The sequence below is a fragment of the Eleutherodactylus coqui genome, chromosome 7, assembly GCF_035609145.1.
Source record: "Eleutherodactylus coqui strain aEleCoq1 chromosome 7, aEleCoq1.hap1, whole genome shotgun sequence".
Classification (NCBI taxonomy): Eukaryota; Metazoa; Chordata; class Amphibia; order Anura; family Eleutherodactylidae; genus Eleutherodactylus; species Eleutherodactylus coqui.
Genome location: NC_089843.1, coordinates 24,418 through 48,823, shown reverse-complemented (window position 1 = coordinate 48,823; position 24,406 = coordinate 24,418). Strand labels below are relative to the sequence as shown.

The 24,406-nt window shown below is 45.0% G+C and overlaps 1 protein-coding gene across 1 annotated transcript in view; it reads right to left on the bottom strand.

Moving 5' to 3' along the window:
• The window catches only part of LOC136572299 (cytochrome P450 4B1-like), a 50,347-nt gene that overhangs the window by 5,005 nt on the left and 20,936 nt on the right, over nt 1-24,406 (bottom strand). Inside the window, exons 7-10 of the mRNA XM_066572763.1 lie at nt 23,321-23,511; nt 23,089-23,222; nt 14,966-15,030; nt 9,670-9,752 (exon numbers count right to left, since the gene is read on the bottom strand). Of these exons, the coding sequence (XP_066428860.1) occupies nt 9,670-9,752; nt 14,966-15,030; nt 23,089-23,222; nt 23,321-23,511 (473 nt within the window). The remainder of the gene's footprint in view (nt 1-9,669; nt 9,753-14,965; nt 15,031-23,088; nt 23,223-23,320; nt 23,512-24,406) is intronic.

The window sequence follows — 24,406 nt, the reverse complement described above, 5'->3', positions numbered from 1 at the left end:
CACAGCTGGTTGTCATTGTAGTGCAGAAATTTTAAAATACACTCAAAGCGCGTCCTCGACATCGCCATGCGGAACATTGGGGTGTGGTACAAAATATATATTTTTTTTTTTTACACAGACGAATACACTGACAGTACACGGACTAACGACACGCTACACACTAGACGGACTAACTAAACGCTACACTAACTAATAACGGGTGACGGGACAGGTAACGAAATGGGAACAACAGGAACTTTTTTTTTTTTTTTTTTTTACACCAAGGGATACACTGACTACACGCTGCGCTACACTACACTGCTGATCGCACGCTACAGCTCACTCACTACACTTCTGATCACACACTACAGATCCCTCACTCACTACACTACACTGCACTTCTGATCACTCACTCCACTCTGCTACACTACACTGCCTGATCAATCACTCACTACACTACACTGCCTGATCAATCAATCACTACACTCACTACACTACACCACACTGATCACTAACACTCACTCCACTACACCACACTGATGACTAACTCCTCTCCACTACACTGATCACTAACTCCACTACAGTACACTACTGTGAGGGTTATGAACATATTAATTTATATATGTATGTATCTTTGATATACGTTTCCGGAGGCTGTAGGCCTAAATTGTACACTCTATTCTGTGTCCTATGAAAAGCTCTGCTAAAAGCTTGTACATTTAGGTTAGTACTTAATTACATTAAGTAGAGGTGTAATCTTAAATGTCCATCATGTCTCCAAGAGCTTGTTTATCTCGTTACACTGATCAAAAGGTTGTATGGAATGCTTTGTTTTTGTCTTCTGTCTAGGTAGGGCATGTGATTAAAATGTAGAGTGTGATGATAATCAGGATACCAGACACGATGTCTACATACAAACAAATAAAGCATTGTTTATAGAGAAGACAAAATTATGTACCAGTAAAACAGGTCAACCTCTGTAACACTAGCCTACTGATACGCCTACTATTTTCTGTATAAGAATAAGGCAATGTACACAATAAACGCAGATTGCTTCTAGACACAGGCCTGATCTCTGTGTTTCATAGCTTTCTCACGGCGGCCGCCATAACCACCTTTTGATTTGGAGCCTCACAGCATATTGACGGAACATTGAATTCCCTAACATTAATTGGCGCCCGAACGCGGGGCTTGATGGAACAAGAGGACCACCTACACCTCGAACCCCCCCGGACCCAGATGGGATAAGGAGCCACTCGGAACCACGGATTGACAAAAACTGCGCAGTAAGGTAAGGTTTTATCTTGCCCCAATCTATCCGTGCTTCCTGGCTGCTCCTTTCCTGTCCGAGGGGTAAGAAGTGCATGCCCCTTATAAATCTTCAAGCTTTTTAAGAATTCATATGGTGGGCTGAATATGCTGTGCGGGTGTTTAACTGTTATTGTCTTTATTTGTTACTTTGCATGGTCAGTGTACAGAATATGAAACCCTCTTGCCGATCTCAGGAAGGCATGGTATAAATTGTACCAGGGAAGCCTAAAATTTTCAGGGGATAAAATCCCTGATGGGAGCCTCTTATAGGTATAAGAGAAGTAGTTGAGACGGGGGGAAATAAGCAGGGTTGGGAAGTACCGACACTTTTAGACAAGTGAGGAAGTACTGACACTTAAAAAAGTAGTAACTGACATGCAAATGTTTTTGTCTTTATGTGTGTGTATAAATGGAAGGACCTGTATGAGAGACTGTGTTATATGGTGTATACTGTCCGGTAACCAGAAACGAAATGAAGCAAAAATTACCAAATGCTGAGCCAGACCACAGGGGGTGGAGCTAGGTGATGTAAGGAGATGGGAGGGAAGAACAATAGGAACAGGTCTTGCTCCACCCTCCACACAGTCCAGCCTAGATGAAAAGTGTGTCTCCATTTTAAGTGGATGTTGGTGTATATATATGTATATTGTGGTAATGTATAGAGTGAAGGTCACTCTTAGACTCCATGTTAAGTCTCTCACTTGAACAAATGGAGTGACCAAAGGAGGGGCATCTAATTTTATTCCTGAGACTAGTTGTGTGAGATAATAGCCCAGGATTACCACAGTGTATATATGTATATACAGATTCGTGGAATATGTGGAATTCAAAAATATTGAGTTGTGTTAATTTGAATATTATTGAATTAAGATATTAATATGAGATAATTGTGTACTTGAAACACCTGATAAATAACTTTAGTCAAATTAATAACAAAAGTTCTATTTAAAGTGTAATTCATTTTCAATGAACAACAGTATTTTATTTGAAGAGTGTATAAAGAAAATAATAATAAAAATAATAAGCCTCTTGGTGTACATAAGCCGCCAGCCATTAGTGATACTGCTGGTAAAGAGGATAAGGTGTCAAAGACTGCATAGAAAATAGTGAAACAAACAATTGTTTTATGTGTGTGAAAGAATAAAAACAATAAGCCTCTTGGTGTACATAAACCGCCAGCCATTGTCCATACTGCTGGTAAAGAGGATAAGGTGTGAAAGATAGCTAAAGAAATTGGCAAATGAATATTGGTCCCCATCCCACTTATTAGGGTCCCAATCAACTGCAGTATGAACCTTTTATAGTGTCTAACTCTCTTTAAAGCGTAATTTGAACTAAGTCTTGCTCCTTGCAGCAATACATAAATGGCGCTGTGAACAGGATTACGCAGAGAGTAATATACTAGTTTGTTTTTAAGGAAAATTTTGATAAACTGATAGTTGAAGAATTTCTTGTGATAATCGGGCTTAGTGTGAAAATGTCGCTGTTTAAGAAAATCCGCAATAGTACGAAAATGTCGGTAGCTAAGAACAAAGAAGTGTCCGATGAATTGTTAATAATGCCAGGGTGGAATAAAGCCCCCTATAATATATTGGCCGCTGAGTGGTCGCAGTGTGGTGAATATGAGTATATGGGTAGAAATGGGCATAAGTTGTATTGTGTTTGTCATTGGGTAGCCTATTCTGAGCAAATTGTGTAAAAACCGCGGTACTAAGAGTTTTTCTTATCTATACATAATTCGCTCATTATTGGAAGTCTGGTGTACAGTAAATACAATCCCAATTTCTACTTCACATATTATCAGTCCGTATAGGAATGAATAAAACCCCCCTTAGTGAGTGTGAATTTGCAGTTTTTGTAAGGTGGGGGCAAGTGTATTACACTCTAAGTTCATTTTGAATAGTCAGCCCAGGTTATTTGCACAATAGAAGATGCTTACAGGCAGTGGAACCGGTTATACAGCTATTTGTCTGGAGAAGTTTCTGTGTTCTATAGAAGATAAGATACATTTCAAAGGGTGGAGTACTGGGCTTTAGAAGACCTACTTGTCTTTGCAAAGAAATCTGAATTAAGAATTGGTTATATTTGGCTACATAGGAAGTATGTTGTATCATATGTATATATACTGTTCAGTAGCTGAAAATGAAATGAGAAAAGAATTCAAAGATGTTCTCTCATTGTCGGGTCAGTTCCCTCTTCCATCTCAATTCCAACCGTCTCCTCCCCACCCTATGCCAAGTCATCCACTCCAAGGTCAAACATTGGACTGGAGGGATGGACCTGCTGGCATTGTGGACAACAGAACCCGGATTGGAGAGAGAGCTGCCCTGCTTGCGGAGCTCCTCGGTGCAAACCGGTTATGCCTATGCTCACTAGATCCTAGGCTAGTGAGTGGAAGCATGAGAAGGAGGACAAGGAGGAGATGCAGGAGTATATGTAAAACAGGGAAGGCAGTGGGAACGATAATCTAAAATTATGTGAAAAACTATTGTGGCACAGATTAGGATTAAATTAAACATAGAGAATTGAGAAGTGGTAAAATATTTTTAATTTGTCTGAAACATTGGGGAAAAAGAAAAAAAAAATTGAGAGAATCCTCCTTGTCTCTTTCTAATATTACACAAAGAGAAGGAAGAAAGTGTAAAACAATTCTATGCCCCCCCTTCAACAACGTTTGTCAGATCTGGGATATAGGGGCATAGAAGAGATGGGTAAACATGTACTTAGTATGGCCTTTGTAGAAGGTCTATTGAAATCCCTAAGGTCATAGATAATAAACCAGAGTGGAGACAGTCTGAATCTCTGGCCCTTTTTCAGACAGAAGGGCATTTATGTAAAGCTAAAAGAAAACAAAAAATGCTTGGACCGTCCTGCTACAAGGAATGCAGAATTCTCCAAACATGTACACCCAGGCACTCCAGTCTGTTTTGCAGGCCTGGACTCCGCCTGAGGGGACTGTGCTGTTGCAATATGTTAATGACTTTTCAGCTTTGTGCTGAGGATCTGAAACATGTCAATCTGCATCTATTTCTCTTCTAAAAATTTTTTTTTTTTTTTTTTTTAGCATAAAATGGCTGCAAGGCTTAAAAAGGAAAAATTACAGCTTTGTAAACAAAAGGTTGTTGTCTAGCTCAAGAAGGCAGACATCTCACAGAACGACACAGGGCTGCAGTTCAAGCCATTTCTGTATCTTCTTCTGCTGCCAAAGCTTCGCACCTTTTTGGGACTTGTCTCATACTGCCGTCCCTGGCCTTTCATGCGACAGCAGTATTGACGCAAAAACATGGAGGACGTCCACGGTCACTTGGGTATTACTCCATGAGATTGGATCCGGTAGCCCGAGGAGCCCCCTCCTGTGTCCGTGCGGTAGCAGCAGTACAAGCAATGGTTGACAAATCTTCCGAGTTGGTCCTGGACTACCCCCTAGTGGTTCTCACCCCTCATGACATCCAGAGTATACTCACTCGAGTACAACCTAAACACCTGTCTCTAGCTCGTCAAATAAGGTTGCAATGTGCTTTGCTCATGCCCCCCCTTTAATAATTCTTTTCAATGGTGAACCCGGCTACTCTTCTTCCAATCGAGTATCCTGTTTCAAATGGGGGAGGGGGATGCATAGGTGATCTATGTATTACAGATCAGCTATTTTTTAAAAAATTTTTGCAAATAAGAACGTGATCTATTTGGAATAGAATATCAGCATGATTGTCTAGCATTGATGCAACAAGAAAGTTTAAGTTTTAAAGAGTTATTGAAACCCCTTGTTAATACATATTTTGAGTTGTATTTTATAGATGGTACCAGGGTGATTGACAACTCCACACTAGATATGCAGTGTTCACACAACAAGATCTCTAAAAGCAGAATGCCTCCGCATGTCTCAGCACAAGAAGCGGAACTGAAGGCCCTCACTGAGGCGTGTAGAGTGACAGAAGGTAACCATTTACACTGACTCCTGGTATGTATTCGGCATAGATCATGGTTACGGCCCAATATGGAAGGCCAGACATTTTTAAACTTCTGTAGGACAACCCATTGAGAATGGTGTAGCAGTACAGAACCTTATGAAAGCCCTACTCCTACCAGACAAAGTAGCAATCCTGAAGGTGAAAGCTCATACTAAAGCCAACAGTGCAGAAGCAAAAGGCAACGCCCTAGCAGACTTCAGCGCAGACAGCGGCCCTCAAGCCGTGGAAGAAAGAAGAAAAGAAGATACTGACCGCACAAGTCAGAGACTATGATTTGAACATTGACAGTCACAAGCCAGCAAAGAAGAAAAAGATAAATGGACTAATATGGGAGCAGTAGAACAGGGTGGCGTATGGCAAACAGTCAGTAACTTGCCTACCACGATCCCTGTACCCCATGATGGCCCAGCTGATCCATGGAAAGACTCACCTATCGAAGGCAGCTATGTTACCTACGCTTGAGAGAGAAAGGGTTGCCCCCTGGGTTCTTTGTAGCTGCTACATCATTTGTCCAGTTTTGCATGAGCTATGCCGTAAGCAACAGGGTAGAAGTAAATTGACCACAAAGGCACTTGCCAGGACCACTCTACCCATTTCAGGGATTGCAAATTGACGACATTCAGCTCCCACGTGTTGGGAAGTATGAATATGTGCTTGTTGTTGTTGATGTTTTTCAGGTTGGAGGCGTACCCTGTTACAAAAGTAAATGAGCAGGTAACCGAAAAGAAGCTCATGAATAAGGTAATCTGCAGATACGGGGTACCAGAGGTAATCGAGTCAGATAGGGGTACACATTTCACAGGTGAAATAATGCAACACTTCATGTCTGCCCTGCGTAACTCCCAGGCATTTGACACCCCTTATCATCCACAAAGAGCCAGAAAACCATTGTGCATTATAATATTTCTCTTCAGGCAATGAAACCCTGCACCAGAGGAAAACGAAAATGGTATGATACCCTATTAGGGGGAATTGGTACAGGTGTAGGGGTTCTGAACTCTATAGATTTAGAGGTGATGAAGAATAAAATGGCTGGGGTAGGACAGGATGTTTCTAGATTGATAAATGTTCAGGCACAATGCATGCCTTCCTTGTTCCTCCCCCGATGTCTTGCATTAGGATATGATAAGGATGTATTAACGCTTTTTAATCTGGTTTTGCGGTTTAAAAGGATTTGTTTGTAAATATGAGTAAATTCATGAACTATACACAATGTAGCCTGCAATATGTATATATGATTCACGAGAAGGACAAAGCAGTCAGATGTGATGACAAATAATGAAAAATTGTGGAGAAATATTCTCAATAATGTAATTCCAGTAGCATCTTGGATACGGCCCGGGGCTGATAGTGTAGAATGCTCTGATGAGTATAGCACTGGGGAAATGACTTTTTATGATGTAAAGGACACAAGCCTGATGTGTAAGTCTGTAGTACTACCTGTGGTATTCGGACCGCCTCTATATGCTTTACAATATTGGTTGCCCAAGTTCGCAGGTATGATGATTTATAGTGAAAATAAAACCCATGGTATAGAGAACTGTGAAAAAAAAAAAACACTGGATGGCCTAGCATGCGGACGGAGTACAGCCGCATATGAGCCATGTTTCCAGCAGCCTTCAATCAGCATATGTGATTGGACGGTGTTACCTGCTTCCTCTATATGCTGATAGAAGTTGGCCCCCAATATGTATATATTCTTTGTTGCCAACCGAACTGGAACCACCAGTATGTATAATCTCACCACTCCATTGTCTGGATGTATACAGAACATATCGGTGATACATTGATTTACAGAAACTTACACATTTTTGTCAGATGCTGAAGCAACATTAAGGTACTACTGGTACCCAGATGCTGTCCCTATGTCAACTCTGACAGTATCCTTGGGTAGAATTGTAAGACTAATGATAGATACTGAACACCTTTAAAAGCATTTGGATGTTACTAACCTCTCCCTTATGGAATTAGAAAAATGTATGGGTAGGAGATAAGCTAGTCAGCCTAGGTACTAAGATCCAGGTAGACACAGAGTATAACTGGTATGATATTTTTACTGAATGGTCACCTATTGCAGGAAAGATGATGGATTTTATGTTTCACCCTTTACTAATACTGTTTCTTTTGTTCATTCTTTTGAGTGTTTGCAATTTATGGACATTCTGTGGGATACGGAGACAAGCAAATTATCTGGAATCGCTCCCTCTACGATATCGTTAAAACAGTCATACGTAAAAGAGCAACAACAGTGAGGATCCGGCGAAGAGGATAGAAAGACCGGCAGGGGTGGCTTAGCACCCTTGATAGTACCACTACAAAGGCTCTTTTCAAGATGGACTGTTTCAAAATGGGGGATTGTGAGGGTTATGAACATATTAATTTATATATGTATGTATCTTTGATATACGTTTCCGGAGGCTGTAGGCCTAAATTGTACACTCTATTCTGTGTCCTATGAAAAGCTCTGCTAAAAGCTTGTACATTTAGGTTAGTACTTAATTACATTAAGTAGAGGTGTAATCTTAAATGTCCATCATGTCTCCAAGAGCTTGTTTATCTCGTTACACTGATCAAAAGGTTGTATGGAATGCTTTGTTTTTGTCTTCTGTCTAGGTAGGGCATGTGATTAAAATGTAGAGTGTGATGATAATCAGGATACCAGACACGATGTCTACATACAAACAAATAAAGCATTGTTTATAGAGAAGACAAAATTATGTACCAGTAAAACAGGTCAACCTCTGTAACACTAGCCTACTGATACGCCTACTATTTTCTGTATAAGAATAAGGCAATGTACACAATAAACGCAGATTGCTTCTAGACACAGGCCTGATCTCTGTGTTTCATAGCTTTCTCACGGCGGCCGCCATAACCACCTTTTGATTTGGAGCCTCACAGCATATTGACGGTACACTACACTACACTACACTACACTCACTCCCTGCCTAATCTACACTCTAATCGCACTTTATATTCACAGAATACACAGTAGGTGCTCTCTGTACAAGCACCGGAAACACACTGCGGTGCTTGCACATGGAGCCCCTACTGTAAACAGCGCGAAGTCCGCTGCTGCGCTGTGATTGGTCAGGGAGTTTTTCCCTGACCAATCACAGCGATCGTGGGGGAGGGACCGCTCTGATTGGTCCCCAGCCTGGACGCAGCACTTGTCTGCTGACTATGTCAGCAGACATCACTGCTGTGTCGCGGCGATTGTCACCGCGGCGACACTTTAATGACATGACGTACCAGGTACGTCCAGGAGCGGGAAGGGGTTAAAGGGCTTGCATCAGGATTACAAATTACTCCCTATCCACAGGCTGTGACCCACCCTAATCCCGAAAATGGGTGTCCGGTGTTTCCCCCTCTCCTCACTGCAGGTGAGCATTCTATTCATTCTGACGTCACTGCGGGGGTAAAAAGCGACCCTGCAGTGACAGGTAGAAGTGGACATAGGACCCCTGTTTTTGAGCCCATCCGGGGGTCTCAGTGGTAAGAGCCCCACCAATTAGCAAGTTTTTGTCTATCCTGTGGACAGGGGGTAACTTATAACAAGCGCTGCGTTGGCGTTATACAAATAAAGATTATTATTATTATTATTATAGTAACCTTGGTACAACCCCTAAGGGCTCCTGTCCACGGTACGATCTTGCATTGCGTTACTCGCGGCAATAATACGGCCGCGAGTAACGCAGTGCACGCTTTCAATAGCATTGCAATGGAAAGTACAGCCCCCTGTTCACGAGCGGAGAATCATAGCGATTCTCCGCTCGCGGGATTCAAATCGCGGCATGCCGCGATTCTCCGCAGATAGGCTCACCGCAGAGAACTGAACGCTCTTCCCCCTCATCCCCCGCGGTGGAATAGCGCTAGCAATATTCCACCTCGGCAGTGGACAGGGAGCCTTAAATATTCAAACTTATTTGTAAATTTAAGCTGTGAAATATAAAACTGAACTGGAGATGAAGAGGAAATAGTAGGGGGTGATGAGCGCTGGATGACCAGAAGTCTGGAAATGTGAACTGTGATATCCAGGATTTAGCAATCACGTCACACTGATATAGTCAATCACTGCTGTCGTAGTCAAGTCAAAAAACGAAAGGCTGCGTCTGAAAACCATAAAAAAATACACTTCTCCATAAAGATCCTTCCAGATACGATTTCCAAGAATTTGTGCCAAATCACCAAATGTCACAACAGCATTTTCCTAGAAATGTTCCTTTTTTAAACCACATGCAAGTTGTTCCTTTACAAGGTTAGAAGATGTTTCCCTACTTGTTGCGACAAGTTACAATTGACAGCAAGATCATCAGTAAATCAGAATACATTCATAGGGAGTCCCAAAAAGCAGCTCAGACTGCCGAAAGCAACACATAAATGTTCACTTATTTCTATGTATATTCAATACCTTGGTCCTGCTGCAAAAGGCACGAAGGCGTGGGGGTGACGGTCTGCAGAATTCTCTTGAGAAAAGCGAAGGGGATCAAACACCTGCATGAGATGGAATCCAAGAACAGCATCAAGAAAAACTGCGCAGAAGTAGAAATTTCTCAATGTTTAGGGCAGTGGTGGCGAACCTATGTCACGCAGAGCCCTCCCTGCTGGCACGCGCCGCTGTTGGCTGCTCACCATGTTAGCGGCACTGATCCCAGCACACAATGTGACATCAGTGTGCAGCCAAGATCTTCCTCCCCCCCTCCCCTGACGTCTCCTCTTAGGTTTCGCAAGAGCAGGGGAGAAGGCATCCGGCAGCAGACATTGATGTCACAGTGTACCTGCGATTAGCGCTGCGAGCAGCGCCGCTTCCATGTAAAGGAGAGGGAAGTATATGGGTCTCAGGGGGCACCATTACCGCTGGGGCCGCTGTGGGGGATCAGTATTACCGCTGGGGCCACTTTGGGGGGAGGAGGGGGTCACTGTTGCTGGGGTATGTTTACATGTGGTGGAAATTACCATGGCAAATTCGGCAGCATTTTGCATCCAAAAAGCAATCAAAATCAGCACGCTGTCTATTTTAAAGCAGCCTTGTCCTTTTTATAACGACTATGGTAAAAATCATACGTCGTGATAAGCCCCGCCCCCTGGCATGTTGGCACTTTGCAACCCAAAACCCACTTATTTATCGCAGTTTGGGGACTCTGTCTCTAAAAGTTTCGCAAGCACCCATTTAGGGCTTATAATAATGGATAATTATGGTGTTACATGGAACCCTGCTGCACGACTAACTTATTCTATCAGTCCGACTGCAGAATAATCAACTAGGCCGCCTCATGGGCTAATGTGGTTGATCACAATAGGCCTCGATGCGGTCAGCAATTGTATAAAAATAAAAGGTCAGCATGTAAAGGCAACAGACACTAAGGCTTTGTCATGGGATTGGAAAAATGGAATGCCAGCCATGGAAGGATAGATCTGGCACAGGACTGACATAAATGGCGCCAAATGAACCCCATTGACAATAATGGGGTCCCTTGGGCTTCCATCATGCCATGCAGCTGTGCAAATGTGAGCAGGAAAATGGAATTCCTGCGCAAATAAGTCCATGGGTAGAACAGACTACACCGACTATAATGGGGCTAGCCCTTTGGCATTCTCCTGGATGCAGTACAGCAGTTTGCTGCACTATTTTGCTTGAGATTTTATGTTGGATCTGTGCAAGAGACTCTGTATTAAGCCTCGATAGCAGATGTGAATATGGCCTATGTGGCAAAGGCAAAAACATGCAAGATATCCAAAGATACAAACGGACAAAAGATTCCCCTACTTCTGTAACGTGATGGGGGCGCGCTGTTGATGCAACATTCACACACTGTACATCTGATGTATGCGACGGCCTCAGCTCTGTCTAATACAAACGATACCCATGGTGATACCTCAGGGGTCTTCAGGAATGCGCAAAATACATTGGGAGAGAGTTGGGGTCTAGCTTTAATACAAAGTGTGGTTTGGCTTCCGCTTGGTCATGTGCAGCCCATACAACTGTGTGCTAGAGGTATTTACCACTCGCCTCTCTGCTGCTGGAGGGCAGATAATTCTGGATGGATCTGCTAGATTATCCGCCATCCTTTAGGCTTTGCAAGATAAGTTACCTTATAAACAGCTACATCTTATTACTGAAGGGCACTTTCATTAAAGCTGTGCAGAAATTGGGCCAGTCTTTTGCCCCAGTGGCAATTTAGTAGTTTTTGAATATATTTTTGCATGGATCATGTGAATCTTTCAAAAACGGAACTTATGTTTCCATCGTCTACTAACTGGTCTAATCCCAATACCTATATGTAAGTCTGGGGTGCCACCATAACTCCTTGCAGCATGCCTGCTGTCTTGGGGTCATATGTAACTCTGACTTTTGCTTTACTTCCTATATTCAGTCTGCACCTCAAAAACATCTCCAGGCTCTGACCTTTACTTACTGTGGAGACATTAAACAGTCTTATTGTTCACCTGATTCATTCTCGTTTTGAATAATGAAGCTCACTACTCATCAGTCTTCCCCTCACAAAACTTTCTCCTCTCCAATCCATCCTGAAAGCAGCAGCCAAACTCATGTTTCTGGCTTATATTGATACCTCATTCCTTTCTGGGTCCCTGCGCCGACGCCTCGTCCCTGCGCCGGTCCCTGCGCCGACGCCTCGTCGCTGCGCCGGTCGCTGCGCCGACGCCTCGTCCCTGCGCCGGTCGCTGCGCCGACGCCTCGTCCCTGCGCCGGTCGCTGCGCCGACGCCTCGTCCCTGCGCCTCGTCCCTGCGCCGGTCCCTGCGCCGACGCCTCGTCCCTGCGCCGACGCCTCGTCCCTGCGCCGGTCCCTGCGCCGACGCCTCGTCCCTGCGCCGGTCCCTGCGCCGACGCCTCGTCCCTGCGCCGACGCCTCGTCCCTGCGCCGGTCCCTGCGCCGACGCCTCGTCCCTGCGCCGGTCCCTGCGCCGACGCCTCGTCCCTGCGCCGGTCCCTGCGCCGACGCCTCGTCCCTGCGCCGGTCCCTGCGCCGACGCCTCGTCCCTGCGCCGACGCCTCGTCCCTGCGCCGGTCCCTGCGCCGACGCCTCGTCCCTGCGCCGGTCCCTGCGCCGACGCCTCGTCCCTGCGCCGGTCCCTGCGCCGACGCCTCGTCCCTGCGCCGGTCCCTACGCCGACGCCTCGTCCCTGCGCCGATCACTACGCCGACGCCTCGTCCCTGCGCCGGTCACTACGCCGACGCCTAGTCCCTGCGCCGGTCACTACGCCGACGCCTCGTCCCTGCGCCGGTCACTAAGCCGACGCCTCCACCCTGGGCCCATTGTGGATCACTACATTGATGCTTCATCCCTATGCCAGTTACTAAACCGATGCCTCTAACCTGCGCCGGTCACCGCCCCCACGCCTCCACCCTGCGCCGGTCACCGCCCCCACGCCTCCACCCTGCGCCGGTCACCGCCCCCACGCCTCCACCCTGCGCCGGTCACCGCCCCCACGCCTCCACCCTGCGCCGGTCACCGCCCCCACGCCTCCCCCCTGCGCCGGTCACCGCCCCCACGCCTCCCCCCTGCGCCGGTCACCGCCCCCACGCCTCCCCCCTCTGCCCGTCACCGCCCCCTCGCCTCCCCCCTCTGCCCGTCACCACACCCACGCCTCCCCCCTCTGCCCGTCACCACACCCACGCCTCCCCCCTCTGCCCGTCACCACACCCACGCCTCCCCCCTCTGCCCGTCACCACACCCACGCCTCCCCCCTCTGCCCGTCACCACACCCACGCCTCCCCCCTCTGCCCGTCACCACACCCACGCCTCCCCCCTGTGCCCGTCACCACACCCACGCCTCCACCCTGTGCCAGTCACCACACCCACACCTCCACCCTGTGCCAGTCACCACACCCACACCTCCACCCTGTGCCAGTCACCACACCCACACCTCCACCCTGTGCCAGTCACCACACCCACACCTCCACCCTGTGCCAGTCACCACACCTCCACCCTGTGCCAGTCACCACACCCACACCTCCACCCTGTGCCAGTCACCACACCCACACCTCCACCCTGTGCCAGTCACCACACCCACACCTCCACCCTGTGCCAGTCACCACACCCACACCTCCACCCTGTGCCAGTCACCACACCCATACCTCCACCCTGTGCCAGTCACCACACCCATACCTCCACCCTGTGCCAGTCACCACACTCATACCTCCACCCTGTGCCAGTCACCACACTCATACCTCCACCCTGTGCCAGTCACCACACTCATACCTCCACCCTGTGCCAGTCACCACACTCATACCTCCACCCTGTGCCAGTCACCACACTCATACCTCCACCCTGTGCCAGTCACCACACTCATACCTCCACCCTGTGCCAGTCACCACACTCATACCTCCACCCTGTGCCAGTCACTACTCATACCTCCACCCTGTGCCAGTCACTACACTCATACCTCCACCCTGTGCCAGTCACTACACTCATACCTCCACCCTGTGCCAGTCACTACACTCATACCTCCACCCTGTGCCAGTCACTACACTCATACCTCCACCCTGTGCCAGTCACTACACTCATACCTCCACCCTGTGCCAGTCACTACACTCATACCTCCACCCTGTGCCAGTCACTACACTCATACCTCCACCCTGTGCCAGTCACTACACTGATGCCTTGTGCCTGTGCTAGCAACTACAATGATGCTTCCACCCTGTGCGAATCACTGACCAATGCCTCCACCCTGTGACAGTCACCGCACTGATGCCTTGTTCCTGGGGCAGCCACTTTACCAATGCTTCCACCCTGTACCAGTCACTACACTGTTGCCTACACCCTGTGCCAGTCACTGCACTGAGGACTTCTCCCTGTGCCAGTCACTACTCTGATGCCTCCATCCTGTGCCAGTGAAAGTCAATACAATTTGCCTACACTCTGTGCGAGTCACTACACTGATGCATCCACCCTGTGCCAGTCACTACACTAATGCTTCGACCCTGTGCCAGTAACTACAATAATGCCTCCAACCTGTGCCAGTCACTACACTGACGTCTCCACTCTGTGCAGGTCACTGTACTGATACCCTGCACCAGTCACTGCACTGATGCCAACACCCTGTGCCAATAACACTGAAGCTTCGACCCTGTGCCAGTCACTATACTGATGCCTACAGCCCCTATTAGTTACTATTCTAATGCCTATACCCTTGGCCAATCACTGCCTCAATGCCTTCACCCTGTGCCAGTCATTACACTGATGCCTTCACTCTGTGTCCTCTATTTCCTCATAGGCTGTAAGCTCTTGTACTCGCAGCCCATTCCTCCATAGATTGTAAGCTTGTGTCCTCCCTATTCCCTCCTCATAGACTGTAAGCTATTGTGTCTTTCCTATTCCCTCCTCATAGACTGTAAGCTCTTGTGTCCCCCCTATTTCCTCCTCATAGACTGTAAGCTCTTGTGCCCCCCCCTATTTCCTCCTCATAGACTGTAAGCTCTTGTGCCCCCCCTTCCCCATTCCTCATAGACTGTAAGCTCTTGTGCCCCCCCCTTCCCCATTCCTCATAGACTGTAAGCTCTTGTGAGCAGGGCCCTCACTCCTACATGTCTGACTTCAGGAAAGAGATGATTATCATTGGTAAAATTGTAAGGAAATTTAAGACAAAGCAATTTAGAAAGTGTTTTCTTCTATGTAGAGGTGGGTCTGCCGGGGGTCCAGCAGTCGTTACGCAGGATGAAGGAGAGACATAAAATTGCCGTACCTCAGGATCCTTCCAAACAGTTGGGTTTTGGTGAATGCAATATATATTTAAGCTGACGATAGCACCTAGAAATGAGGAGACATATAACACCTGTAACACAATACATGATGTTGTGGCATATTGCAATGAGTAAATATGAATATGTTCTAGAAGAGCAAGAAAGATCCAGCTATTTAGTGAACAAAAGCCAAAAGGGGCAAATAAAGGGTTAAGGGTTTCAGATGTTCTTTTTCAAATTGTCAGCAGACAACACGAGCTCTACTGGAAGCGCCAAGAGATCCCGGCAAGTATCGGCTCAGAGGCTTATCTCCGGTGAAGCCCACCAATAGTGTCTACTGGAGGGCCAGATCAGCAGACACGTACATCTGATGAGACATCACAGAGGCTTATCTCTGGTGAAGCCTATGTAATGGCCTGGAAAAAGGAACTACATAGCACTGTTTAGTTGTGGGGACCGGTAATATAATAACCGGCCCTAGGGTTTAATCTGAGTAAGTTTACACAAGGGATGCAGGTAACCTAGCAACCAGTTAGGACGTTTATTAGCCAGCTGCACAAGATAGAAGAAATGCATACTCAGATGAGGCAGGTAGCCTAGCAACCAGATAGGCTGTGATTGGCTGCAGACAAACTGGTCAGGTGACAGAGATTATAAATAGCCAGACAATGGTCACAGGAGCCAGAGTGAGCCAGTGAGGGAGTGAGTAAGACACGCCAGGCAGAGAGAGAGCGCCAGAAAAAGAAGAACCCACAAGGAGAAAAGAAAGTGCCAGGCAGGAGAGAGAAGTGCAGAGACAGAGATCAGCCGTGGCAGAGAGACAAAGAGAGAAACAAGAGAAATCTGAGAAACCGTGAGGAATTGAGGAGAGACAGCTTTGACAATGAATAGAGGGAAAATAAAAGATGTAAATATGAAGAGAGGGAGATAAAGAAATAAAGAGATATAAATACAAAGGAGGATAGAGAGAAGACATCTAGAGTAAGCTCCCAGTATATGGACGAGTTCTGGCCCATTGACACTGGACGATTATTGCTAAAACTTCGCTCATCGGCGATCGTTTTAGCGATAATCGGTGCGTGTAAATGGGCGCGGTGCACCCACATTTCAGGCTCATTTCGCTGATCTTTAAAATCAATTGAGCTTGATTTTAGCAATCAGTTTTATCATTAGTTCTCTACGGGGGTGGGGGTTCTGCTGATAGCATTGTTTCCCCTGTGGAGAACAATGGCTCTGAAGCCTTCACTGAGTCTTTGGCTATTAGCCTGTGCTCAGGAAAGCTTCATTATCATACATAATTGGCATTTAAGTAGCTGAGAAGCTACTTGAATACCAATTGTTTTTAAACCAAAATAATCGCTCAAAGCTCTCGCCCAAACTGTCCTTTGAGCGATTATCTGCTAGTGTAAATGGACCGTTAGACACAGGTGGCTACATTGTTGCAATTTGTGTATCAGTTATTATGCACGAAATGGGATGAAGAAAACTACCTCATCTCACTGCCTTATTTAATAATATAGTGGTTACAACAAATTAAGAAAAATATCACACCTTACCACTCACAACTACAAGTTGTGCCCAAGGGCACTGGCGTCCGAACAAAACAAATCACAATTAATTGCCAGCCACAAAGAAATATAATAAAATTAGTGCTCACCATAGAGCTTTGTGGCGTCATGATAGTGATTTGGGCTGGCACGACAGCCATTAGTGGTGACACGACAGTCCTTATGGATGGCAAATTATGCTTTTTTCTATCTTGTGCAGCTGGCTAATAAACGTCCTAACTGGTTGCTAGGTTACCTGCATCCCTTGTGTAAATTGACTCAGATTAAACCCTAGGGCCGGCTATTATATTACTGGTCCCCATAACTAAACAGTGCTATGTACTGCCTTTTTCCAGGCCACTACATCTCACCCTTGTTTGAGAACAGCCATCCTCTGCGTTTTCTTCTCCGAGGACAGAACAGGTGGATGGCTAGGAAATATGACAAAATGTCTGGGAAATTAAATTTGACTTATTATTTAGCAAGGAATTTGAAGAGGGGCGGAACCACCTACTTCAAAAGAGCTATGGGGCCCCTACACTTATTTTCCCCACAGTCCTCAAATAATGCATTTCTGAAGTTTCATATATAACAAAATTATGCATAACAACATTTGGCATATTTAGATATTCTTGATACAATCCACGTGGTGGGAGCAAAAATTTGGGTTGTGCAGGCATGCAAATCAAACATTACGATTTTTATTCTTGATTCATCTTTGTGAGAGTCTTTGTCCTTCTCGTAACTGTAACAACAAACCTAACTCAGGCAGTCCATCTAAGAACCCTGGTAGACAGCCTCGCTACCACTAACTGTGGGTATCGTCCCCAGGCACAACTTGGGATGCATAGTCCATAACAAGTTGCTTGTGCCAGATGTAACAAGTCATGAAAAAGCAGCTGTGTACATTCTTGCAAAGGGCTGCCCTGAGGTTGAAGAGTTCAACTCACCCCCACTAATGGCCTATAGGAGACCACCCAATCTTCTGGACAAGTTAGTTCAGGCACATTATAATACTTCAGATGTACAAAAAACAAACAGTTTTGGCTCCATTAAAACCCGGCAATTTTCATGTTGCAACAACCTCATTCGTAGAGACACCTTTTTTTCATCCATGCACTGGAAGAAAGTATAAACTGAGTAAACGGTTCACATGCAGATCCTCCTACATGATATATGCCATTACATGTTCATGTGGCTTTTTATATATTGGTGAAACCACGAATGAGGTTAGAACACGTATCACTGCACATAAAAGCACTATTAGAACAGGCAAATTGGATTTGCCTGCTCCTCAACATTTTACTTTGATGGGACATACCATTAGCCAACTTAAGTTCCAGGCCATTGACCAAGTCCCTAGGTCCATCAGAGGTGGTGATCATGAGAAAGTACTAAAGAAAAAAGAGCTCCAATGGATCTTCAATCTGGATACGCTGGCCCCTAACGGGCTAAATTTAGATTATGATCTGGCCCCATACATCTAAGGATGCCCGCCGTAGTGTATCATGGGATTGTGTTGTGTGCTCATTAAATTAGCACTATTTGTAAATGTTCGTTTTTTGTATGCATTTATGTTAATCATATCAGGACTACCTGGAGTTATCTATTTTTGTCAGTTTACCGATGTTATTTTTTTATTCTTTTCAGATGTGAACCTTTATGGGTATTTGATGAGATCCCCGGTGTCCTACGTACCAGCTTGTGCCCATAAGTTTTTCAATGAGTCAACATCTATCTCTATTCCATGATGTGGACAGAGTTGTTAATTGCGTTGATTAGTCCAGTATGGGATTTATTTACTTTGGTGTTTTGTGCACCTATGTAGGTTTAGACGACATCATGTACGTTTATTTTGACCCCATGTTTATACTGCTATGTGTGGACCCTATTATTCACTGTGCCTGCAATGCCAAATAAAATTTAATTTGAAGCACAATTCATGATTCTGTCTGTTGGGTGACTTACACACATTAGCATATTCTGGACGGTTGATATCACATTCTATTTTACAGACCGTTAGGCATGCACTACAGGGATTATGCGAGAAATCGGTCATTGTTGGATATAGCATTTATGAGACAATTACTTACTGTCTGGGTATAAAGTGTCCCCTATTAGTATTAATATCCATCTTCTTTCTGGGACACTAATCTGGCTGTTTTATTGACGGTGACCATTTCATCTAGTTGTCACAAACCCTCCTCCTCTTCAGATACATCTGCTGTGACATGCCCACAGTATGAGACGATTTGAGATGGCAGTATATCTGTTGCCAGGTAACCAACCGAGAGTTTTGTATGACGTGAGCTTGGTCTCACGATTATTCATCAGTCCCACAGATGTCGGTGCGGACTTTGGACATGCACAGTTTAACTTCCCTAACGCTGTACACATGCATGTGGGCACAGCGGGCGTGGGGATTCAGGTAAGAGTTGTAGTGTTGTTCTAACACACGTGTTTAGCTTAAGGATTACTCCAGGATAGGCTGGTATAGGGGGTCACTCCCCCTTTTATCTATATATGTTTAGAACCATTGGTCTCTGTATTTGCTTAAGAAAGATCCCTGCATGAGGGATTCAAAGGTTGCACTGTCTGTGTTTCTGGAGGGATAAAGTATGTTCATCGGGGACTAATAATTTTATGGATGCGGCCTATCATCTACTTTTATCCAGTAATTACAAAAGGTAGAAGTCTATTATAAGGCTTCTGTTTTTTGTTTCTTTTTAGTAATGTTCGGCTTCAAAGCGAATTGGAAGCTTTCCAAAAATTACTCCTTTCTGACTGTCTGGGGATGTTGGCACATTGGGTGATACTGCCGGGATGTAATCCAATGGGCTTGGTCCAACCAAAGTCATTGCAGGATTTAAATACCAGGATAGAGGGTTGTTGTCAAATTCGCTAAGGTTTCTTGTACTTCCTGTTCTCTTGCTTCAGTTTGGTGTAGTTTGGTCTTCTTCTGATGTGTCCTCCGAAGTAGGATCCAGTAAACAGAGCTTTAGTCTGTTTCGATGAACAATTTTTGGGACTCTTCCATCTTGAGCAGTTCTATATAGGTCCTTTTTCTGGAAAGTTTATTCCTATTACGGTGTAAGGCATTGTTTCCCATCTGTCATCTAGCTTTCCTGTTCGATGCCCTTTGTGTAGCCACACTCTTGTTCCTTTTTTTAGTGGTTGAGCCTTGGCTTGCATGTTAAAATCATGCTCTTGTTTTTATGAACTTGCTCCATACGAGTTTCTACTATTTCTTGTGCTGTTTTTGTAGTTCATGAATCCATTCTGTTATCTATCTTAGGCGTATATCCCGTTGAACAATAGATGGTGTTGTATACAAACATCAACTCAGGTAGTAAACCTGGCCAATCACTTCTCTCGGTTTGTATGGTACGTAATAGATTTAGAATAGTCTGGTTCATTTTCTCGCAGCCCCCATTTCCTTGAGGATGGTATGCTGTCGTTCTGAGCTTGGTGCATTGATCTAGTTTACACAGTTCTTGAAATAGTTGAGACTCAAAGGCTGTTCCTTGATCAGTGAGTATCTTTTGTGGTGTTCCATAAGGCAAAATGAAGAAGTGTTTACAAAGCATTTTGGCTGCTATTTTGGCAGATTAGTCTCTTACGGGAATGGCTACTGTGAACTTGGTGTAGTGGTCCATCATGGTAAGCAAGCAGGTATAGCCACTTCTACTTGTCTCAATCTTTAATTGGTCAAAGGCAAGGAGTTCTAATGGTTTCTTTGTCACTATTGGGTGTAAAGGAGCTTTTTGGTCAGCTTTGTTATTTCTCCTTTAACCCCTTAATGACATGGCCTATTTTGGCGTTGAGGACCAAGCGATTTTTTGGTATTTTTCCATCTCCATTTTTCAAAAGCCATAACTTTTTTATTTTTCCGTGGACGCGGCCGTATAAGGGCTTGTTTTTTGCGTGGCGAGCTGTAGTTTTTACCAGTGCCACTTTTGGGTACATAGACAATATCGTAAAATTTTTTAATTTTTTTTTTATGATAACAGGGAGGGAAAACGCATCAATTCTGCCATAGATTTCTTTTTCTTTTTTTTACAGCGTTAATCATGCAGCATAAATGACACACTAAATTTTTTCTGCGGGTCGGTACGGTTACAACGGATACCAAAATTGTTATTTTTTTTTTAGGTTTTTACACTTTTCTGCAATAAAACCCCCTTTTTTTTGGAAATCTTTTTTTTTTCTCTATAGCTGCATTCAAAGTCCTGTAACTTTTTTATTTTTCTATGTACGGAGCTCTATGAGGGCTTATTTTTTACGAGACGAGCTGTAATTTTTATTGGTACCATTTTGGGGAATGTATGGCTTTTTTGATCACTTTTATTGCATTTTTTGGGAGGCAAAATGCTAAAAATTAGCATTTTGCCTCTGTTTTTTAGCGTGGTTTTTTACGCTTTTTATCGTACAAATAAAAAATTGTATTCAACTTTTTGTACACTTCGTTACGGACGCGTCAATATCCAATGTGGGGTTTAAATTTTTTTTCCCTTTTTTTATGCTAATATTAGAAAAAGCATAAAAAAAGGTTTTTTTTTACATTTTTTTTTTACATTTTTTCTTTTTTTTATATTATTTGAGTCCCTCTGAGGGACTTACAACACTGTGCCTATGATCGCTGTTATAAGGCATGGCAGAGCTACTGCTCTGCCATGCCTTATCGCTTATACAGCGATTATAGGCACAGGCAATACAGGACGCCAGTGTCTGGCGTCCTGTTGCCATGGCGACAGGCCGGGCTCTCGCGATGACATCGTGAGTGCCGGCCGGAGACACAGAGGGAGTTCGCTCCCTTTGTGAACTCTTTCCCTGCCGCGATCTACTTAGATCGCGGCAGCGAAGGGGTTAACAGCGGGCGGCGCATCTCCGATGTCCCCCCGCTGTTACAGCGGGACGTTGGCTGTGACTGACAGCCGGCTCCCGCTGCGGGATAGCGCTGGATCTTATGTGATCCCGCGCCATCTCCAGGATGTACCAGTATGCCCTGGAGCGGGAAGGGGTTAAGCACGTTTGGCACTCTGAACACCATGTCTCTATAGCTCTTCTCATTCCTACCCAATATAGTCTTCTCCAGATGGTATTCTCTGTTTTGTGCACTCTAAAGTGCCCAGATTGGTTATGGTACGCTGTTAGTACAAGATGTGCATCTTTTCGTGGAATGCGGATTTAGTGTATCTTCATATAGGTGATAGAATCTATGATTCCTCTGTGCAATAGACCTCTATTTACAAAGAGTCTTTTTCTTTGCCACTACAACTGGTAAAACTCTGGATCGGTTTTCCCGTTTCTCCCTCTGACGGGTACAGTACCATGGGTCAAGAACAGACTGAATTCTCCTGAGGTGCGACTTTCAGTTTGAAGATCAGTCTACTGTTTTTCTTCCACAGATCTGTCTTCATTAGTACCGGCGGTTTGGATGACGTTCTGTTGTACGTTGCAGCAACCAAAGTCAGGCATTGATCTTCTTCTGTGGAGTAATCTATTGATACAAGTTGTCTGGATAGTGTATCAGCATTGGCATTACTCTTTCCGGCTCTATATTTGATGGTAAAGTTGAAGTTGGCTAGCTGTGAAGTGCATCTCTGCTCAAGAGCTCCCAATTTTGCTAACTTTAAATGTGCAAGAAGGTTATCCGTGTAAGCTACGAAAGTGGATACGATCAAGTAATCTTTGAACTTCTCCATCACAGCCCAGATGAGAGCTGGGAGTTCCAATTTAAATGAGCAGTAGCTCTGGTCATTTCTTTTTGCTCCTTTCAAAGAATGCCTTGCAAATGATATTACTCCCTCTTTATCGCCTTGGACTTGGCTTAATACTGCAGCCAATCCTCGCTTACTCGCATCAGTGTATACTCGAAAGGGTTTGTTGTAATCCGGATATCCCAGTACAGGAGGGAATATAAATTTATTTTTCAGAATTTCGAAAGCTTTTTGTTGTTCTTTCGCCACGTGATGTAGATGGTTGTTTTGCAGTTTTGTTTTAACGTTCCTCGGATCAGTTTGTGCAATGGTTCTGCAATTCTGGCAAAATTTGGGATAAATCTTCAGTAGTATCCTGCCAATCCTAAGAAACTCCTCACTTGTTTGACAATTTTAGGTATTGGCCATTCTTGTACTGCTGGAATCTTCTCTTGATCGGGCCTAACTCCTTCCGCGCTCACGACATGCCCCAAGTATCGTACTTGTGTTTGTAACAGATGACATTTGGATGGTTTCACCTTCAGGTGATGGCGAACTAGTATCTCGAACACTTTAGCCAGGTATTTCAGATGGTCATCGTAAGTCTTAGAGTATATGATGATATCGTCCTGATATAGTAGCACCATTTCAAAATTCTTATGCCCAAAGCATCTTTCCATGAGTCTTTGAAAAGTGCCAGAAGCATTACCCAACAACGGCGTCTACTGGAGGGCCGGACCAGCAAACATAGTACATCTGATGTTTGTTACCCATGAAGTATAGTCTGGCTGCACTTATCAGAAAATAGCAATAATGGTAGAGGAAGATGCATATTTCAGGGCGTCAAGCCTGTACAAAGGCTGCACCTGAAGAGCTTACCTGCTGGTAATGATCGACCATCAAAGAAAGTCACCGGCTTGGAAAGTTCTCGTGACACGGAAGGAACAGGCGGGTAGAGGCGCAGACTCTCTTTAATGCACATTGTGGTGTAGGACAACTTGGTTAAATCTTCCCTGTAAAGAAACACTTGTATGTTCAATCAATTGATGAAGTCCAGTTACATGAACAGACACCGCAGGACTAGGAAACCTACAAAGGCTCCAGTTCTTACCACTCCATGCTGCTCCTCTCCCCCAAGATGCCCCTGATCTCCTCCCGGCATTTCTGCTGCTGCTCAGGATATTTGGCCAGACAGTACAAGATCCAGGAGATGCCACTGGCTGTGGTGTCATGGCCTTCAAACATGAAAGTGTCCACTTCCGCACGCAGGTCCTCGTTAGACAGACCTCGGCCACCTTCATCCTAAAGAGGCCCCATTAGTAATGAGACAGAAAAGAATGAATGAAATTACCTTAAAGCCTTAGCAGCCTCAATATAGGAAGAGACGCAGACTGTCCCATTCATGATGACTTGTAGACCTACGACCAACAGCTAGCAGTGACATCAGAGTCACAGGCTCATATTCTACAGATAGAATTAAGGGTGGTATCATAGCAATCTTTCCATGTTTTGGGCCTGCTTCTGGTTTGGGCTTACAAAGACCAGAATGCTACAGTGTGAAACCATCCTAAAGCTGTAGACATAATGGTGAACTATGATCTTCCCTAACGAGAAGGAAGGAAGAATGCAGGTGAAGTTCTGGCAAAGCAGAAAAAATGCTGCATCTGAGAATTGTTGGACAGCAGTAGATGTTAAAGTTTTCAGAGGGTGCAGCATAACATGAAAAGCAGGAAGTGCCTTAGTAAATGACCCCCTAAGGCCAGTTTCACATGGTGGATAATCTCGCCCGAGATGTGTGTGTTGCGAGGCGTACGAGTATGAACTTTTGAATAGGGTCATAAACATGAGTGGCTTTTGTCCATCTTTGGCCGTTCCCTCGCCCAATTGTTCTTTTTAAGTGGGACCGTCAAAGCATTGCACCGGTTGCTAGGTCCATGGTGCTAGGAAACACTCTGCGATCCTCCTTCGTAGCTATCAGCTGCACCAGAGGATCGCTACTTCCCCAAAGTGATGCAAGAGGTCTTTGACACAAAAACGCCTTGCATCCACCGCAAAATTGCATGTTGGCAAGCACGTTATCAGGCTGTGTTTCACAACCCGATATTGCACTCGCCTGTGTGAAATTAGCCTAAGTATACAGAGATGTAAATGTTCCTGGAGATACCGTATATGATAATGGAGGCAGAGACCAGCCATA